Consider the following 19,036-nt stretch of genomic DNA (forward strand, 5'->3'; position numbering starts at 1 on the left):
GCACCAGTGGACAAAATCCTTCTGGTCGTTAGGAAATCTATTACTACCCCTTGTCAATCAGTAGGTTGGTATTGACATGCAGGTCAACAGATGACTCTTGTGAATACATCATTTCCTCTAAAAGTGGTTGACTGAGTACTTTTATGGAATGAAGCACATGAATGTCCAAACCCACAGCCTAAATCCGGAGTCGTGGCAGCTCCGGCAGGTGCTGCTGGCCCATGGAGTCCCCTGAGCAGTCAGTGCCTTCTTAGCAGTCAGTGCCTTCTTTCTCTGATACCTGTCACTGGATGTATTCACCAGTCCGTCCCCAGACTGTACCGGGCAGGAGGTAGAGAGAACCTCACCTGCTGGAGGCTTTTCTGGAGACACTCAGGTGAAACTTTCCTTTCTATCAGAGCTGGGAACAAAACTGCCCACGTCTCTGATGCTTATCACATTTGCCATTGACTGGCTGCTGTGCCGCTAGTCACCTCTCTGTGTGGGTAGGAATCTCATATTTCTAACAATCTGGTTAGAAAGTCAGAAACTTGGCTGGTGACTGATCTATTGTTGGGACCCAGCACCTGTGTGGGAATTTATTTAACAAGCCCGTGTTCTAGCTTGCTCTTGCTCCCTGATCCCTACTCCGACCCGAAAGGAGGAGCTGCTGGTTGACTTGACCTGTTCCAATCCATCCAAGCCCAACTTCACATCGGTAAACCACCAAGAGCAACTCTGATGAGGCAGGTGATTTAGCTAAGGTGTGGAAAGACTAGGGTTTTGCTTTTCAGGAAACATGGCCCCTTCTGCTTCATGCGGGTTTGGGTTCCTTAGCCAGTATATCCCATATTCCTTTGGCCTGAAAGGTGGAATTCAGTCCTGTTACACCGAAATAATGTGAATGAATGTGAGCGGGCTCTGCAAATGCCTAGTGATCAAATGCCACTGAGCCTCTGAGGGAGTGTAGAACATGCCCATGTTCTAGCAAACAATATCCCAGGAAGGCAGGCCACCACAGTTTCTCTCAGTTTCTCCAGAGCTGCAAGTTCCCCCATGATCTGCTGGGAAAATGCCCATTAGTTTTGTAGAAGTGCCCAGCCTAATGGGCAGATGGATCTGTGACCTCACCCTTTCTTTTTCTTTTTATGTAGAAAAAAAAAAATTCCGGCTCTATTTCTGTCTTCTGATGCTTATCACTTTCATCCTGGATACCAGTCCCCCACACACACACTTTTTAGTTGAAGATCTTCTCCTTAACCTGCTTCCTGTTGATTTTTCTATGGGCTCTGCCACCAAAAGAATTCTTGGAAAATATCTATACATATAGATCTATTTATTTCCTCATGTACTTGTACCCCTTGCCTGTCTCTTGGAAGGAAGTACAAGAATCTGGTAATACTGGTTACCTCTAAGGAGGAAGACTGTATGGCTGGTGGAAGAAGGCTTGGGAGTCCCAAAGTTGAGTTACCGGTTCAGGATGGACCATTGCCATCATGGTCTTAAGGTCTCCTGTGACCATAGATATAGGAAGATGCCCTGTGGGTGAAGAGTTCCCTGGGTGGAGAGGAAACTTTTAATTGTATAACCCCTTCAACTTAGTACTTTTGCACGCTCTGACTTAGCTATTCAGATACTTGCATTAAAAAAGTAAAAATTCATAATGGCTTTCAAACAGCAAACATTCAGATAAAATTAAACCTGGGATCCCCTTCCTTTTGAGTGCTGAAGAATTCTCTTGAAGCATTTCTTTGGACTCCTCTCAAGTGTTCTTCTCCCCAAGGTCTTTTGATGCCCCTGGCAGAGTTAATCCTGGCTTATACTTTGGGCGTGCAGCCTTATGACCCAGGGAGCTAAATGTAAGCGACCACGAAGACTCAGGCATGGAGAAGCCTCCCCCAAGCATTCCCTCGGGAAACCACTCTCTGTGTGGGAGCAAGAGGACAATGGCTGATAAGCCAAATGCTAACTTCAAGGAACTCATTATCTGGGAGAAGAAACTGATGAACAGTTGTGGGGAAACTACTTTAGGATCTACGGGAGGGGATTCTTGACCTGGCAGGTTGATGTGCTGGATGGATGTCAAAGAGCAAGAAGCAGAATGACGTTTCTTTGACTTAAAATATTTTCTTTCAATATATGCCTTTATCTCCTTTTTGTATCATTGAAACTTCGATTAGAATAACAAGAAACAGATGAAGGGGTATCAGTGATTGTGAGAGAAGCCAGGAAAACTTCTCCTTTCCTCAACCAGTGCCCCAGCCTTCACTACCCACATTTCCTACACAACAGAGGAAGACTTTGGTGGCTTGAAAAGTGGGCTGACCTTTGCTTAAGTGCATTAAGAAAACCAGGGTGTATCAGACAAAAATAAATGACATTCAGCCTTGCAAGCGCAGGTTAACATGAGTCTGATGTGAAGATTCACAGTAAACAGAGAGTCACACGCTGCAGATATGACTAATGCAGTTTCTCCATCCTACCCATCCCTGAGCTTTTCCTTGGCTCCCTCCCCAGTGCTGGAAAGGGACTTTGGGATGCTAAGGATGACACCCTTGGATGTTGGGCAGTGTCAGGTTTTCCCCCAGGACCTCCTACAGTAATGCAGTTGCTTACAAGCTTCTTCCAGGGTAAAAGTCCAATCCTATTCCTGCCACTGCAGAATCATCAAACGTCACAGCCCAGGCACAGTCCAGCCCGCAGACAGAAGGAGTCCCCCGTTTCTCTTGGGTCCCCCAATGTGCGCCCACACCCGTCATGGAGACTCCTCCTGGCACACTTCCCCACACCACTGTGATCCCTTTGAGGTCCAGACGCATTCCTAAATTTTTTCCAAGTCTTCACTGCCTTATGCAATGACTGGTACTAATGTTTTTAAGCGATAGATACATTTCCAAATTGCAGTAATTTTCTAGTCATAAAACGATCTTGCTGTGTTCGTGAGTGCTAACCAGTAGATAAAACTACAAAAAGAGTCTGTGGAGTTTTGTATTCTTTCCTTCCAACAAATAGACCGTGCTTTGTGATTGTCATTTAGGGTTAGTCATCAAAAGGAATGTAATTTGTCTTCAGATGTGGTTCATCTCGCTTATCAATCACAAACGTATTTTATATTCTAATCTGTTCTAATGACCTGCTATGTGCTGTGTGTAGACAATGGCCCTGAAAAGCAAAGCCCACATTCCCAACGATGGGCACATTCGTCTTAGAATCCGTTAACTTCCAATCTAACCCGTCTCTCTTCCATACCTCAGGTGCTTATTACGTTAAAATGTAATAATACTCTAGGATTTGTAACTGCCTCAACATGTCTCATTCTGGGATTTTTTTCTTTGTCAACTTCTCCCTTCATTAGGCCCCACATACTAACTTTGACAAATACCTACCATTTGCTTCGATGTGGTTGGAACTGGAGGGTATTATGCTGAGTGAAGTAAGTCAATCGGAGAAGGACAAACATTATATGGTCTCATTCATTTGGGGAATATAAATAATAGTGAAAGGAAATAGAGGGGTAGGGAGAAGAAATGGGTAGGAAATATCAGAAAGGAAAACAGAACATGGAAGACTCCTAACTCTGGGAAACGAACTAGGGGTGGTGGAAGGGGAGGAGGGTGGGGGGTGGGGGTGACTGGGTGGCGAGCACTGAGGGGGGCACTTGACGGGATGAGCACTGGGTGTTATTCTGTAAGTTGGCAAATTGAACACCAATAAAAAATATATTATTAAAAAAAACTTTGTCTAAGAAACAAAGAAAGAAGGAAGAGAGGGAGGGAGGGAGAGAACCAAGCAGTCAGCTTGCCAACACCTTCCTCATGGACCATGCGTCCATGCGTTGTTGGATGGTTGTTAGAAAATCTTGCTCTCCGTTTCTTAGAAATGACTATTAGCTTCTCTCTTTGTTTCCACCCCCAGATCTAGGACGGTAGCCTGGGTGCCCGCTTCACTCCTAGGTTACCTCCAACACAATACTGCGTAGATATTGCTATATTCATAGTGTGTAGGGCTTGCTACTTGCGGCTCCAGTGTCCAGCCCTCCTCCCCCCTTTAAAAATGGAGCTGACTTTGCTTGTGGTGACGATACACCCGGCCAGTGCCCTAGCTCTTCAGATGTCCCTTCAGGTGGGGGTTGCCTTGAGCCACAGTTCTGGCCAGTGACGTGTAAGTAGCGGGGGGCTAGCGATTTCTGAGAAAGCTCTTGTAGTCATAACACAGAAACCACCCACTTTATCTTTTCCCCTTTGAAATCTTTCTGCCTAGAATATGGATCTATGGTTGGGGGCAGAGCAGTCATGTTGCAGCCATGAAACAAGGTAAATGACAGCGTTCCCTGCAAGTTACAGTAGAGGGGAAGACGGAAATTGTCAGTAGGAAACCCCTGGTACCTTCTTGGTGCTGGTCGCTTTGTCGTTTGACAAAGCGAATCCTGTACTTTGTTAAGAAAATGTACTCGGAGCTGTATGGCTTATCACCACAGTCCCCACCTGATGCACAGGGCAATGTAAACTCCTCCCCCGGACGTTCACGTCCAACTGAAAACCTCTCAACCCCAGTGACACCAGGCTTCCACGATTCTCACCAAATGGAACAATCTGAGTTCTGTCTCCTGGCCTTTGTTTACACCGGTCAGCCGTTTAAGAATTTTCTTTCCATTGATCCATCCCTTTGTTCCAGGCTTCCTCCTGGAAAACTTTCCACCCTACCCTTATGCCCAGTTATCTTTCCCTTCTTTCTATCTTTCTTTTCTTTTTTCTTTTTTGATTTATTTATTTATTTTAGAGAGGGAGTGTGTGTTGGCAGGCATGGGGGAGGGGCAGAGAGAGAAGGAGAGAGAGAGAATCTCACGCAGACTCCCGCTGAGCACTGAGCCCTACCAGGGACTTGATCTCTCGACCCTGAGATCATGACCTGAGCCAAGAGCTAGAGTCAGATACTTAGCCAGCTGAGCCACCTGGGCCCCTCCCTGCTTCCAAATCCTTGTACCAATCCCCCAAGCCCTGGGTTAAACACAGTGTTTTTTTTTTTTCCCTACTGCTCTCTGGATCTTTCATGCTTAGGTGTTTTCCCAAAAGCTCCTTTCAGCCTGGGACTCATACTCTCCTGTCTCCCGTTGTGCCGTGCACGGTACTAGTTACCAAGTTGCTCAGCACAGAGCTGTTGCCTGGTTAGGATTCTCTTACTCTGTACCGCTGTTAAAATGCATTTGTTTGTGGCCTTTAAAAGGACATGTGACTTTAGATTCTATTTCGGTCTAGTAAGTTAATATTACCATAAGTTGCCAGTTGAGGTTCAGTATGCGTTTGCCAGGTGGAGAAGTTGGCGGCAGCAAGCATTGTCATTGTGGGTTATTAGTTGCTATAAGCATGATGTTGAAGGGACACGTTGTCAATAGAGCATTAGCTGATGCTACACATCAACCTCCAGGCCCTTAAATCTGGGTTTTCAGCCTCAAGAGAACGTGAGATTAGGACTCTTTGGAGCCCGTTTCTGTCTGTCTCTGAAGTACTACAAAGGCCAGTTAATCAACTCAGCTTGGGTGAAGGGCCGCAGATATGATGTCAGGCTTCTGTGCCAAGTGGGACTGGGCTACTACAGTGGGTGGGACCGCTCAGTACTCTCCTCAAAGGGTGCCTTCCTCTTGTTTGGCTGAATGCAAGGAAAGCAAGGAGGGAGTAGAGGGGGAAAACGCTACTTTTTATTAAACCTCTGGAGGTTTAGTTACTCTTCTATGAAATGGAGATAATCACTGGACTTACATGGTGGACAATTTTGTGTTCTTCCTTAGACATGTCAACTGTGAAAAACAAAAAGGACATCAGAGCAAAGAGGGGGTTCCAAATTCAGAAATGAAGGTTATTGTAATTTCCCAATTTTCTTTTTTTTTCCTTAGAGATTGTATTTCTTTATTTTAGAGAGCATGGGGGTGGGGAGGGGCAGAGGGAGAGGCAGAGAGAGTCCCAAGCAGACTCCACGTTGAGCTTGGAGCCCGATGTGGGGCTCCATCACACGACCCTGAGATCATGACCCAGGCTGAAACCAAGAGTCAGACATTCAAGAAACCAAGAGTCGGGATCCCTGGGTGGCGCAGCGGTTTAGCGCCTGCCTTTGGCCCAGAGCGCGATCCTGGAGACCCGGGATCGAATCCCACGTCGGGCTCCCGGTGCATGGAGCCTGCTTCTCCCTCTGCCTGTGTCTCTGCCTCTCCTTCTGCCTGTGTCTCTGCCTCTCTCTCTCTCTGTGTGACTATCATAAATAAATTAATTAAAAAATTAAAAAAAAAAAAAAAAGAAACCAAGAGTCAGTCACTCAACTGGCTGTGCCACCTAGGTGCCCCTAATTTCTCAATTTTCTATATTAATTTAGCTTCAAGGATATATATACCACATTAATACCCTTGCTTTCTTCCTCTCTGCCTCAAACATACACATTTGCATGCATACACCCACAAGCCATGTAAAGCTATCTTTATTTAATTTGTTATATTATTTATGCCTGTTATATCAATAGATGTGGCCATTATGGAAAACAGTAGGAGGTTCCTCAAGAAATTAAAAATAGAACTACCATATGATTAGCAATCTTGCTTCTGGGTATATATCCAAAGGAAATGAAACTATTATTTGAAGAGGTATCTGCCCTCCCATGATTACTGATGCATTATTCACAACAGACAAGAGGTAGAAACAACTCAGATGTCTGTCAAGGGATGAATGAATCAAGAAAATATATATAATGGAATATTATTCAGCCTTAAAAATGAAGGAATCCCGGCATTTGTGACAACATGAATGGACCTTGAGGGCATTGTGCTAAGTGAAATAAACCAGGCAGAGAAAGAGAAATACTGCATGCTATCACTTATATGTGGAATCTAAAAAAAAAAAAAGTGACCTCATTGAAACAGAGTGTAGAGAAGTAGTTGCCAGAGGCTTGGGTGTGGGGGAAATAGAGGGAGTCTGGTAAAATGGTATACAATTTTAGTTATAAAATGAAAAATCTCAGCTCTAATGTAAAACATGGTGTCTATAGTTGATAACATTGTACTCTCTATTTGAAATTTGCTAAAAGAGTAGAACTTAAATGTTCTCACAAAAAAATTTTTAAAGAGTGGTAAATATGTGGGGTGAGAGATGTATCGATTAACTAGTTGGAGATCCTTTCACAATGTGTATGTGTATCAAGTCATCACGGTGTTTAAATATCTTACAATTTATTTATTTATTTATTTATTTATTTATTTATTTATTTTAATATCTTACAGTTTAATTTGCCAATTATACCTTAATAAGCTGAGAAAAAAAGGGGGAAGTCTCTTCATAGATATGTCCTTCTACTACCTTAAAATATCAGCCAAAATATCTTATTGAATAACATTCCCTAGTCTAAGAAATTGCAATGACTTTGTCATTTGGTATATTCATCTCTTTTTAAAAAAAACAACAACAACATTTAATTAGCAAAACAAACAAAAATGATGGGGAACATGAAAAATCATTTCTTTTGGGACAGGCCTTGAGGCAAATGCCCACAGGATGCATTTATAAATGTCTGTGAGTTGCTTGGGGGCATTCTGGGGAGTCTCGGTGCTGCTTGGGAAAACTCCACCGGGCAGTCTTGACAGAAAAGAACAGAGTCCAAGCTTATGAGCAGCAACACTGAGGCTTGCAGGATTCAAAGGATTCCTTGGGGCCTCAAGGGCTCAAGAGTGACGCTGCCTCCACGAACTGACCTCTGATGCAGTTATTGCTCACCTCAGGCCAGGCACGTGGGGGTGAGGAGAGAAGGGATGCTCCTGCAAAGATGTGTAAGATGCATTGCCTTTCCTCAGGTAGCTTGCCAGCTCGCCGAGGAGGAAACGAGCTAGAGATTGTAGGGTCACAGATTGTCGGAGTTGGAGGGGACCTACAAGGTCTAAAATATAAACCACATTCTAAGTCTCTTAACCATTCAGGGTCTTGTTTTCCACATTTATGAAACAGCGCTGATAGTGCCTGCCCTAGTAGTGAAGTTCACTGAGATACTGTATCGTGTAGAGTGCCTGCGCGTAGTAAGTGTAGTTCAATCTGCCTTTAGTATCAGGTTATCACAAGTCAGCAAATTATGGTCATTAGTGATGCCGATGATAGAACATTGCTTTCACGTGGGGCAAGAGGGAGGGGGCATGCTCTGTGGGGCCGCTTCTGGTTTCAGTGATTGGCCTGGGCTGTCCAGGAGGGCTCTCCCATAGTGCTTCACTCTATAGAAACAGGGGACACAGCGACACTAATTGTCCTGAACAAGAAGCAGGCATCTAACCACAGCCCTGTCACTAGCCTTGGGCACTAACAGAGCTTTCTGCAAGCCAAGAAACCAAGTGTGAGCCCAAGTGATGATGCCCTGACCTTTCGAAAGTTATATAATCTCCCATCCTCCAGCTCTTTCACAGCTCCAAGCTTTATTCTCCAGTGGCAGTCAGAAAAATATCTTTACCGCTCATTTATTCGTTCAAAAAAAATCTTTACCACTCATTTATTTGTTCTGCCTTGACCTACTAGACCACAGTCTCCATGAGGCCAGGTCCTCGCCTGTTCTATTCACCGTTGGACCACCTAGCAGAGTACCCTACCCATAGTAGGTTAGCGCATTGGAATCACTCGGGAACTTCTCAATGGACAATACCCACTCACCCCCACACCTAAAAACAATGCCAAGCCTAGACCCTTCCCCAGATCTAAATTATATCAGGAGCTCTGGGGATGGGGACCAGATACAGGTGTAATTTAAGAGTTCTGTAGGTGATTCTCACTGCCACCCAAGAACTACTTTGGGGGCGTGTGATAAAGCTTTGTTGTGTATAAATGTCAGAACCTCTACAATAAGGGAAAGGCCAGTGGACCTAGGGTGGTAGAGGAAGGACTCTGATGGAAGAAGCCCTGTGACATGCAGTCATCCTTCCCTTTCTGCGACACAATCAGGCTACTAGGAATGCGGTGTAGGGGTGATAAGATTCTTCTCTATGACAAGGCTGAGTTGATGAGGCACAGCCCATGCCATGGCCATTTTGGGGTACAGGTAATCCACAAAGGAAGCATGCTGGGCAGGTCGTGCTGGACCTGGTGGTGATGGGGGTACCACCAGTGCATCATTTGAGTGCATAGGAGTCTCAGACTAGAGAAGCTTCCCCACCCCTTTTTCTCCTCCCAAGCACCAACCTATCCCAAGGCCCTGCCTAGCCACCTGCTGAGAAGCTGGGCTGCAGATCTGGTTCCCCATAGGGATGGCTCCTCTAACCTGCAGAGCTTGACAATGCGGAAGAGAGTACAAGAAGGTTTTCTCCTGGCATGACTGATACTTGTGAAAGGTTGAGCTGTGGGATTTTTTTTTTCTCACTTCTCTCTTGGAAATCACCTCCATATGCTGATTGGACTGTAGGAAAAGACTTCTTCTTTACATTGAGAAAGCATTTCCCATTATATTTAGGAAGCGAAGTGGAGTTGCTGTTTTTTCAGCTTCCTTAGTGGCTTTTAATGCCATTTGTCAAGCTTGATTGTCTTTTGAAGAAAAAAAATCTTTTCACTTTTGAACAATAAGTGACTAAAGGAAAAATCTTCTCTTGTACTTTGGTTGATAGTTCGCACCTTTTAGAATATCTTGCTCATATTTTTAGAAAGAAACGGCTGGTGCTGTTGACATTTAATTCCATTACAATGCCTCATCCAATTCCTCCTCTCCCAGATAGGATATGCAGACTATTGGAAAATATTCAATGACACTAATCCAAATGTCTCTATTAAGTGTGGAGGAAAGGTAGAGTGTGCTTTTAATATCCTCGAAGCTGAGCTAATGGCATTGAAATGGCTGATCTTAAGAAAGCCATTATGGCAGGAAGAGACGACTCTTAGGTGCTATTGATATCTGCAGTGAATTAGAGGGCTTTGAAACTGGGGTTGAACGAACAGGTTTTCCTGGATCAGGATGAGTTTTATACAAGGGACGTTGCTATAAATCAGTGTTGTTAGTAGTAACATAATAGCCGTCATTAAGCAAGGACTCACCACATGCAAGACTTTTACATGGATTGTCTCATTCAATCACTACTATCACTATCCCTATTTTCCAGAAACGGAATTTCAGGCACAATAACTATAAATTATTTGTCTAGGGTCACGTGGCCTGCAAGTAGCAGCTCTTAGCCAGGCGTTGGTAAACTTCTACTTAAAGGGTCAAAGAGTAAATATTTTTGGCTTTGTGAGACCTACAGTCTCTGTTGGGACAATTCCTCCCTGTTGTAATGAAAGCAGCTGTAGTGGCCACATGCAAACAAATGGGAGTGGCTGTGTTCCAACAAAGCCTTTTATACTCAACCAGGTGATGGGCTAGATCTGGCCTTGGGGCCGTAGTTTGTTGACTCCTGCTCTTAGCCATGACACTGGGCTCTCTCTTGAGGGCCTGTTGCTGGACTCTCTTTTTCATAACCCTCTTTCAAGATTTTTACATTTACCTACGGGCTATTGCAAACACTCATCAAGCCTATTTGTACAGTGGCCTACTGGGCAAACAATTCAGTTTTTTGATGAGTTGTAATCCTCAGTGCTAGCAGCACTCCAAATGTTGTGATAGGAAAGGGCTTTTAGATGAGGGGAGTCGTAACCACACAAGGACTCTTCAGAGGGAAGCATCTTAGCTCTCAGCAGTTTGTAGGCTGGCGCAGTGGAAGAGAAGTTAGGTGCTTGCGGCACCCACTCCTTGCCAGGCATTTGCAGGGGCTCCTCACATTCTGCCTTCGTCAAGAGGGTCTTTACGTACTACTCCTTCCAAGTTTCAAGGTGACACTTGAACATACACCACCACCAAGATAAAAGAACTGAAGAAGGTGGAGCATTATATAACTTACTCCTCATATCCACCCCGCAAGACCATTGTCCCACATTTTATAGATGAGAAATAGCAGCTCAGAGGGAGGTCATTTGCCTGAGGCCAAAGAGCAAATAACTGGCTGGCTGCATTGGCCTTTCATCGCAGATACGCCCACTGTCTTGACCTGTACCCCTTCTGTCGGGCCACGCTGCCCCTTCGTAGTGGATGGCACACCTCACCTTGCTCCATAACTCAATCACAAACTCACTTGGGTTTGGAAAGCCAGTTAAATTTGATATTCTGTTTACTTCTAGTCTGTAGAAAGACTAGGAAACCTCGGTGAGCCCTACTTGCTTCACACAGCTGCTGTAATAATCAAACAAGGTAGAGCATCTAAAGGATACTTGGAAAGGGCGAAACCTCTCTAGATGTGTGGTGGTGGCATCTGTCAGGGAACTGGTTGGAGCTGTGGTGAGGCAGGCCCCTTGGCCTCTTCACCACCTAGCTGGCCACCGAAAGCATTCCCCTGCACCCAGAGGACCCTGGCCACTGAATCATTCAGATTGCCCAAGTCTGGGAAGGAATTGGCCCCTAAAAATCCCCTGAAATCAACCCAAAGCTTAGGAACTTGGAAAAGGTTACAAAACAGTCATCCAGCTCCTAGTCACAGAAGTGTCCTTTCTATCCCTCCTCGCACTGCATTCGTCCTACTTCTATTCCTCTAGTTTCAAGATGGCTTTTTCTTCTCCTCAGGATGAGTGTAAATCCAACCGTATCTTCCAGACTGATCCCCTGCCTCGTTCTTTCAACAACGTGCTAGGGAATGATTATACCAGCTTCATTCGAAGACTGAAACTCCCAACTCATTGTGGGGAGAGGGCTTTCATGTGTCTTTGCTTAAAACTGTGACCTTTTAAAGCCCTTGGGGGGTGGGGAAGTTTGAATAGTTTGATTATATATAAGGAAGAAAAAATCCTGTGTATCAAAAATCGCATAAAATTAAAAAGGAAATGGCAGACTGGAAAAATAATTGCATAATTGCAGCATATGACAGAGAAACAGTATCATTTGATATCTAAGAGCTTCCACAAATCAGTCACAAATGTGACTACTTAACGTGGAAAATTGGGCAAAAGCCATCTAAAGGGAACACACATGAACAGTTCTAAAGACAGATTAAAAAAAAATTTTTTTTTTTTTTGGCTAGTCTCAAGTAACACCAGACACCTAATTTTCATGGAATCACCAGTATCGGAAATGTTTTCACAAAACATAGAGGATCATATCTGCCACTCGTAAGTTCTGTGTCTGTACATGGGCATGTGTAATCTCTGAATAAATCCACACCTGCGTGAGGCCATTCAGGTGACGGAAGAGAATGGTACCAGAGACAAGGATTAGACCGAGTTTCAGATTTAAAATCTATGAAGACACCGTATACCAATAGAGCCAAGATTTCAAGTTTGAGACTCTGGACAAAGGAAGAAAGAAATACGTCGGTATTTAGGGAGGAAGATGGAAGCAGCCTCCCAAACTCTTGTCCTGCAACAATATCTGGAATGAAAAGCACAAGGCCCCAGGTTCATCTAAGGCCGCGATCACACAGGGAGAAAATCCATTCATGGAACTAAATCGTCCTAATGCAGATGACATTTCATGAGGCGAGACTACAACCAAAGTGTGAAGGACATCCTCCCAATCAATGTGAAAGTGTGAGGAAATAGCTGGATCTAAGTTGAGTAAGAATTGTGCAACAAATGGATGAGGTGGTGAGGAAAAGCCAATTAACACTGACAGCCTTACTCTGAGAGTCTGAATCTGGAAGATTCTGGATAAAGACTATTTCTTCGGAAGGGCTAGCCAAGGGAAGAATTCTCAGCGGTGCTTTGCCGTAGCCGATTGTCTGTTCCTTGGAGCTTTTTGACTCTGAGGGTTGGGAACAACTCGGTCTCAGTAGATCAGTCAGTCTGTCTCTCCCCGTCCCCCTCTCTCCATGATCTCTGGTACCATTCTCTTCCGTCACCTGAATGGCCTCACGCAGGTGTGCTTATTAAAAATAAGAGGGCACATTTGATAGCATCATTCAGTAGAGTTTTGGGGAAATAACCCTTTCAGGTTTTCATCTTCATTCATGCTGACTGAAGAAATGCTGGAGCGAATTTAAGATGGAACTATCCGATTGAGCGAATAATGTGGTGAGTAAATAACAAAACACCTTGTACTCACCCTCTGGTAAGAGGTAACTCCTGTGAATTCCTAACTTGAAAACAAAATATGAGCAAATTCAACCTAGAGTTTAGGGAATTGCCTATAATTTCTGAAACCTTTGTTTTTTCAGAGGAAAAGCCTACTCTGTAGGGATTAATGGGAAATTCGACGTGAGTGGAGATGCCTCTGCCTGAGATTTTTTTTTTTTTTTTTTTTTTTTTGCAACTTGAGAATCATCTCAGTGTAAGTTACCACAATATCACAAACTAGTTCTCTCCATAATCCTGGAATTATTTTTCATTTTAATAATTGGGGGCTAGGGAGAGAGAGTGCAGAGGAAGGGGAAAGGGAGTGGGAGAAAGAGAATCTCTGGCAGGCTCTACACCCAGCACAGAGCCCGACAGGCTCGATCCTGCAACCCCAAGATAATGACCTGAGCTTACAGCAGGAGCCCGACGCTCCTCCAGCTGAGCCACCCAGGTGCCTCTCTGCCTGAGAACTTTTTTAGGGGGAGTCAAGCAAGCCACACTTTAAGAGTGTCCTCGGTAGATCTTATTCTAAAAGAAATGAGTCCTGGGCCAATTCATATCTCGTGAACTTCGTGTGAAGAAAGAGTATGTGGGATATTCAAGGAAAGAAAGAGCCTCCGTGTGGACACTAAGACTAACAGGTGAACCCTGGGTGTTATCTAGGCTGCTGGCAGAGCACAGGCATGATGTAAAGCCCACAGAATGTTGTGGTTCACTGAAGAACAAGAAGAAAGTCATGGAAGTAGTTGAGATAAGCTGGCTGTTGGTCAAGATGAATTAAAGGACAGGATGAGTTAGTTCCAGAACTAGATGAAGGTGGGCAGCTCTACACAATTTATTTTTAAAGACCCTTAAGTAATATGAATTCATTACCCTCGTAAAATTTAACACTGAAATGTTTAAAGAAGAAAATGGAAATAATACTATCACCACCACCACCACCCCCCAAGAGTAACTGTTAATATTTTGGTTTGTTTCTTTCAAATATGTTTGCTTTTCCAACGTGGACTATTTACTATATGTCTCAATACAATACACAAATAGCACTGCAGTGGATGACTTTATACATAAATCTTGTATGAGTTGAGTCTCTGTCATTTCCTTAGATCAGATTCTCTAGAAATAGAATTACTGAGTCAAAGGATATGAATTTTCAGGTCTTAGTATGTGTTGTTAAATTGATTCCTGGGAAGATCGCTATAATTCATACGTAAACCACTCACTCATTTCCTTCAGTGCATCTTTTTACCTCCTGTGGATCCTTTCATTTTCCACCTGAAATTAAATAAGCTCCTAAACTTGACCCAACATTTTTGTAATAGAAATGAAAAATAATTCCAGGCTTATAGTGAGAGCTAGTTTGTGATATTGTGGTAACTTACACCGAGATGACTCTCAAGTTGCAAAAAAACCCTCTTTCATACCCGTCATTACATTTAGTTCCTATGAAAACCCCATGAGATGGAGAGAATTAATTGTAGAATGTTTGAAGCATGGGAGAGGATTTCAGGTGTCACCTTGTTCAGATTGTATTAGTGTTTCCATGTGACAGAGGCAGAGGGAGGAGAGGAGATTTTCAAAGTCTAGAGGCCAAGTGTCTAGAATCTCAGTTCATGTATTACTTGGCTCCTATATGACTTTTTTCATTCCCCACTTCCTCCTCTCCTATACCTTATTACCACTCCATTGGGAATTATACCACTCAGCCTCTCCCTGTCGTAGGGATTTGCGAATAATTGGAAATTAAGACTCAGACTCCTAAGCAGAGACAAAGCAATCTGGAAACAAGTGTCTTATCTGTGACGTGTATGAACACTTAGAAAAAAAGAAGCAAAGGGATGAAAACGAGCCAGTGGCATTGAGGTAGTCAGGGCTGAGTTTGGAGTGAACTTGATAAACCAAAGTTCATCAAGGGCAGTTTATCAAAGTTTATCAAGTCAAGGGAAACTTAGTAAGAACAAGTCAAGGGCTCCGGGCTCAGCTCCAGGTTTCACTACCAGACAGTTCTGGCCACGAGGACCGCTGAATGCCAGCGTGTGCTGACACAAGGGGAGTCATTTCCGTGGATAATTCTCACCTGCTTGTGTGACTTAGGTGGCACAGGTGAGTTCTGTCAACGGACAGGGGAAGCTTCAGTGAACACTGTCAAGGCTTCTTCTGCCCCAAAGATTTGGACACTCTTTGTGCCTTATCATCTGGTTAATGCACTACAGGATCATAGTATACTGGGTAGAAGTTAAAGCAGCAGTCTGCTGATGTTTGGCAGACCGGCGTCCACCATGGCCTCTGGTCAGCTGTTGACTTTATTTAGAAGCATCTCAGTAGTATTTCCATTTTTGGAGGGGGTGTGATTTTAATTCAAAGAGACCATTTCTTAAAATGCTTGACATTTAAGATAATCTGGCACTGTATTGCCACCACTGAAGCCAAGTATCACATGTGTAGAGAGTGGCATGGCTTAGCGTATTGCGTGCGCCAAATTTTCCTTAAAATTAACATTTGTGCCATATGTTGGTACCCTAAACTCGATACTCCTTCGGCTGATGAAAATGCAAAGGGAAAACATTCTCCGACTAAGTCCCGTCCTCTTTCTTTGTGTATCCTTTCGTGTGTAGACACCAGCAGTGATATCCCTCAGGGAGTGAAAATGAGGACCTGCTCTGAAACCCTTGGTGAGAGGTCAGGCACCTGAAGGCTTGAAGGCAGGAAGACCTGGGCTTGGCAGGCAAGGGGCCTGAAGGCAGTGAATCTGCAAGGCAGCCCTATGTTCAGGGTTTATCATTCGGCTCCTCACAATGTCTCAGGCAAGAACTTGGAAGTAGACTCCAGGCTCCTCACTCCCATCACAACGTTCCAGAGGGCTAGTGGGCAGGAGGTAGCCACAAATCTCTCATGGAATTTAGAGAGAGCATTACACTAGAACTTGACCAAATGCCCAGGAAATCTGAGGTTGACATGTGACCTATACTCGTACACCCCCTGGGTGGGTCTTAGGTGCTAGATCTCCTGGCCTTGGAGGCTACGCCCCCTCTGAGTCACCTCCTCTGCTCCTACCTCTCCCTGTCACACACACGTGGCCTCCGTGGTGCAAGGAAGAGGTGATAGTCTTTATGCCTGTGGGCCAGCGGTCTGTGCCACTCTGGGGCTGCAGTGTACTCTGTCTATACCATTAATCACTCTACTCCCCGAACCCCTGGGTGCCTCAGGCCGAGTCTGCAGCTCCCCTTGGCGCAGGGGGCACAGGCTTTGCTTGTAAACATTGATCCTAAGCCCATAGCAAAGAGTAGGATGAACGAGTAAAGTCATGTTACCGCCAAAAACACCAGAGATTTAACCTACGATGGGAATTAGGGGCCCATTAAATATATGGCTTTGTTCCACTGCAGTATTAAATAAGAATTGTGTGTTCTCGGTGCTTAGGTAGGCTTTGGCATCAGTACCATGAAGCATGCACAGTATTTAAGGGGAATTTTTGAAAATCCTACCTGTACTAGAACCTAAGAAAGCATGGAAATCTACCTTCAGGGGGAAAAAAAGGTTATTACATAAATATTTAAACTATAAAAGTAGAGAGAATAATACAGTGAATCCCCATGTGAATCTCACACCTTGTTTCAATTATGGCAAATCTTATTTCTTCTAAACCCCATCATCCTAATCAGGATGATTTTGAAGTAGATCCACAACATCAGTTTATTCCATCTATAAATATATTTTAGAATGTATCTCTTAAACATAAAGATTTTTTTTTCCTAAAACACAGCCAAACATCATTAGTTTCCTTAATCATTAAATATCCAGTTAGGATTCCAACCTCCCAAGAAAATCCAGCTCTTTTTGGGCTCAGAATGAAAACCATTATTGGAATTTTGTTCATTTGCTATTGAAGTAGCCACTTTCCCACCATCAGATCCCTTGAGATCATAGAAGAATTTAGAAGTTTGGAAGGAAAGATTTCTTTGGGAAATGATAATGAAAATAAAAAGGAGGAAAACCTATTTGGATTTCCTTAACCGGGAGGCAGTGATTGTTAAGACTGAAAAAGTTGACGCGTATCACGCAGCCCTGCTGTATTTCCTCCGTGCACCGAGGCATGGAAAAGACCAATTTCCTCGAATTCACCCACTTAGTCAATCACAAATTAGTCGATTTTGAAATTTAAGCTCTGCTTAAAGTATTATATACCTTTTTAAATTACTATAGAAGGACCTACATTGAAGTGTTTTGTACCTGGATTTATTGTGGCTGCTTTAATGGTTTAGAGACACGTTGTCCAGCTTAGTACTCACTGCCACGTGTGGCTTTTGAGCACACGGAAATATGGCTGATCCAAATTCAGGCATGCTGTACGTGTAGAAAGCACACTGGATTTTTAAAATTTAGTAAAAAAAAAAAAAGTATAGTACCTCACTAATAATTATTCTTTTGATTACATGTTTCAATATTTTTTTGATTTATTGGGTTAAATAGAATAAGTTGTTCAAATTAATTTAATCTGTGTTTTTTTTCTTTTTTAAATATAGCTTCTGACCAGGGTAAAGTTACATTTGTGGCTTGCATCACATTATGTTTCTATGGGACAACTCTGGTTTAGAGATTGTGTTTTTGATGCAGGACTCCATCAAGTCCTTATACAGCCAGGTCGGGAGAGGGCTGGGGCCAGTCTCTGTCTCATCTTCTCTTTCTGGTAAGCCTGGGCATGAAACCATCCTGTAACAAATGTTATTTTTTTTAAATCTATTTATAGAAAAACTGATTTTCCAACTTACCCTGTGGCTTGATCTACTACAAGTAGGTGAGTTCTATAAATAGGACAGTCTTACATCCACTGGTACAAGTATTTTAAACAAAGAACTGGGAATATACCTTGTGGCTCATCCAAACCTAGGTCTACTTTCTAAGTAGCTCCTGGATCTTGACCTTTCTTCTCATCATGACCTCCCAGCTCTCTCCGGGATCCACACCAGCACCGAGCACCGACTCACCTGAGCTGCTGCCTTTGTCTTGTACTTGGCCTTCCACATCCCTCTTGCTCCACTCAGCAAGCATGGAGTACCATCATTCCCTTGCTTCAAGGCCTCCAGCTGCTCCCCAATGATTTCAGCGCGAGGTTCAAAATCTGAACATGGCCCACAAGCCCAGCAGTCTGACCCTGTCCATTTCTCCAGCTGCATTTTGCTCACATTCCCCAAGCTCTCTGCATTTTACTCACATTGACCTTCTCTCAGTTCCTCATCCATACTGTGCTCCCCCTCCCTTCAGAACCTCTGTACGTGCCATTTCCATTGCCTAGGACACTCTTCCCCTGCCTCTGCCATCTTTGTCTGCTTGGCACTTATTTATTCGGGCGCAGCTCAAGGGTGCTTTCTTTAGCACCTTCTGACCAGGGCAGATACACCGATGTTGACGCTCAGCATTTGTCACAGTGGTCATTTTACATTTATGGCTGTGATTATCCACTTAACATCTGACTCTCTTTGTAAACCGTTTGCTCTATAAGGGCAGTCATCCTATTAGTTCACACGCACTGCTGCATCCCAACGAAATGCCTGGCACATAACAGGCCCTCAGTTAACATGAAGGAACAAGGATGAAAGGCAAGATGGTTGAACCAACAAGAATCCTGCCTCTTCTTCCTTCACTGGAAGCGAGGAGGGCATACCCCCCGTAACCATTCCTCCACAGCTCACTAACAGAGTCCTGGGCAGGCCTCCTGAGCACTCAGGTATGGATTACCAATTCCCTAGGTTCTGTTTTTATTGTCCATGCAGAATCCAACCATTCCTCCCCACCTGCACTGCCCCTACCCTGGCCCATGCCACAGTAGGCTTCTTCCAGGAACTTTGGCCTTTTTTTCCCCTTTTTTTGGTAAAGATTTATTTATTTGTTTTTAGAGAGAGAGGGTAGGGGAAGGGGCAGAGGGAGAGAGAGAAAGAGAATCCCAAGCAGACTCCCCATTGAGTTCAGAGCCTGATGTAGGCAGG

The 19,036-nt window shown here is 43.9% G+C and overlaps 1 protein-coding gene across 1 annotated transcript in view; it reads right to left on the reverse strand.

The window, feature by feature from the left end:
* ZNF366 (zinc finger protein 366) overlaps positions 1-18,237 on the reverse strand; it is a 46,812-nt gene extending 28,575 nt beyond the window's left edge. The window contains exon 1 of the mRNA XM_035713948.2: positions 18,038-18,237. Within this exon, the coding sequence (XP_035569841.2) occupies positions 18,038-18,101 (64 nt within the window). The 5' untranslated portion in view covers positions 18,102-18,237. The remainder of the gene's footprint in view (positions 1-18,037) is intronic.
* Between the last annotated feature and the right edge of the window lie 799 nt (positions 18,238-19,036).

This window comes from Canis lupus, chromosome 2 (genome assembly GCF_003254725.2).
Source record: "Canis lupus dingo isolate Sandy chromosome 2, ASM325472v2, whole genome shotgun sequence".
Taxonomy (NCBI): Eukaryota; Metazoa; Chordata; class Mammalia; order Carnivora; family Canidae; genus Canis; species Canis lupus.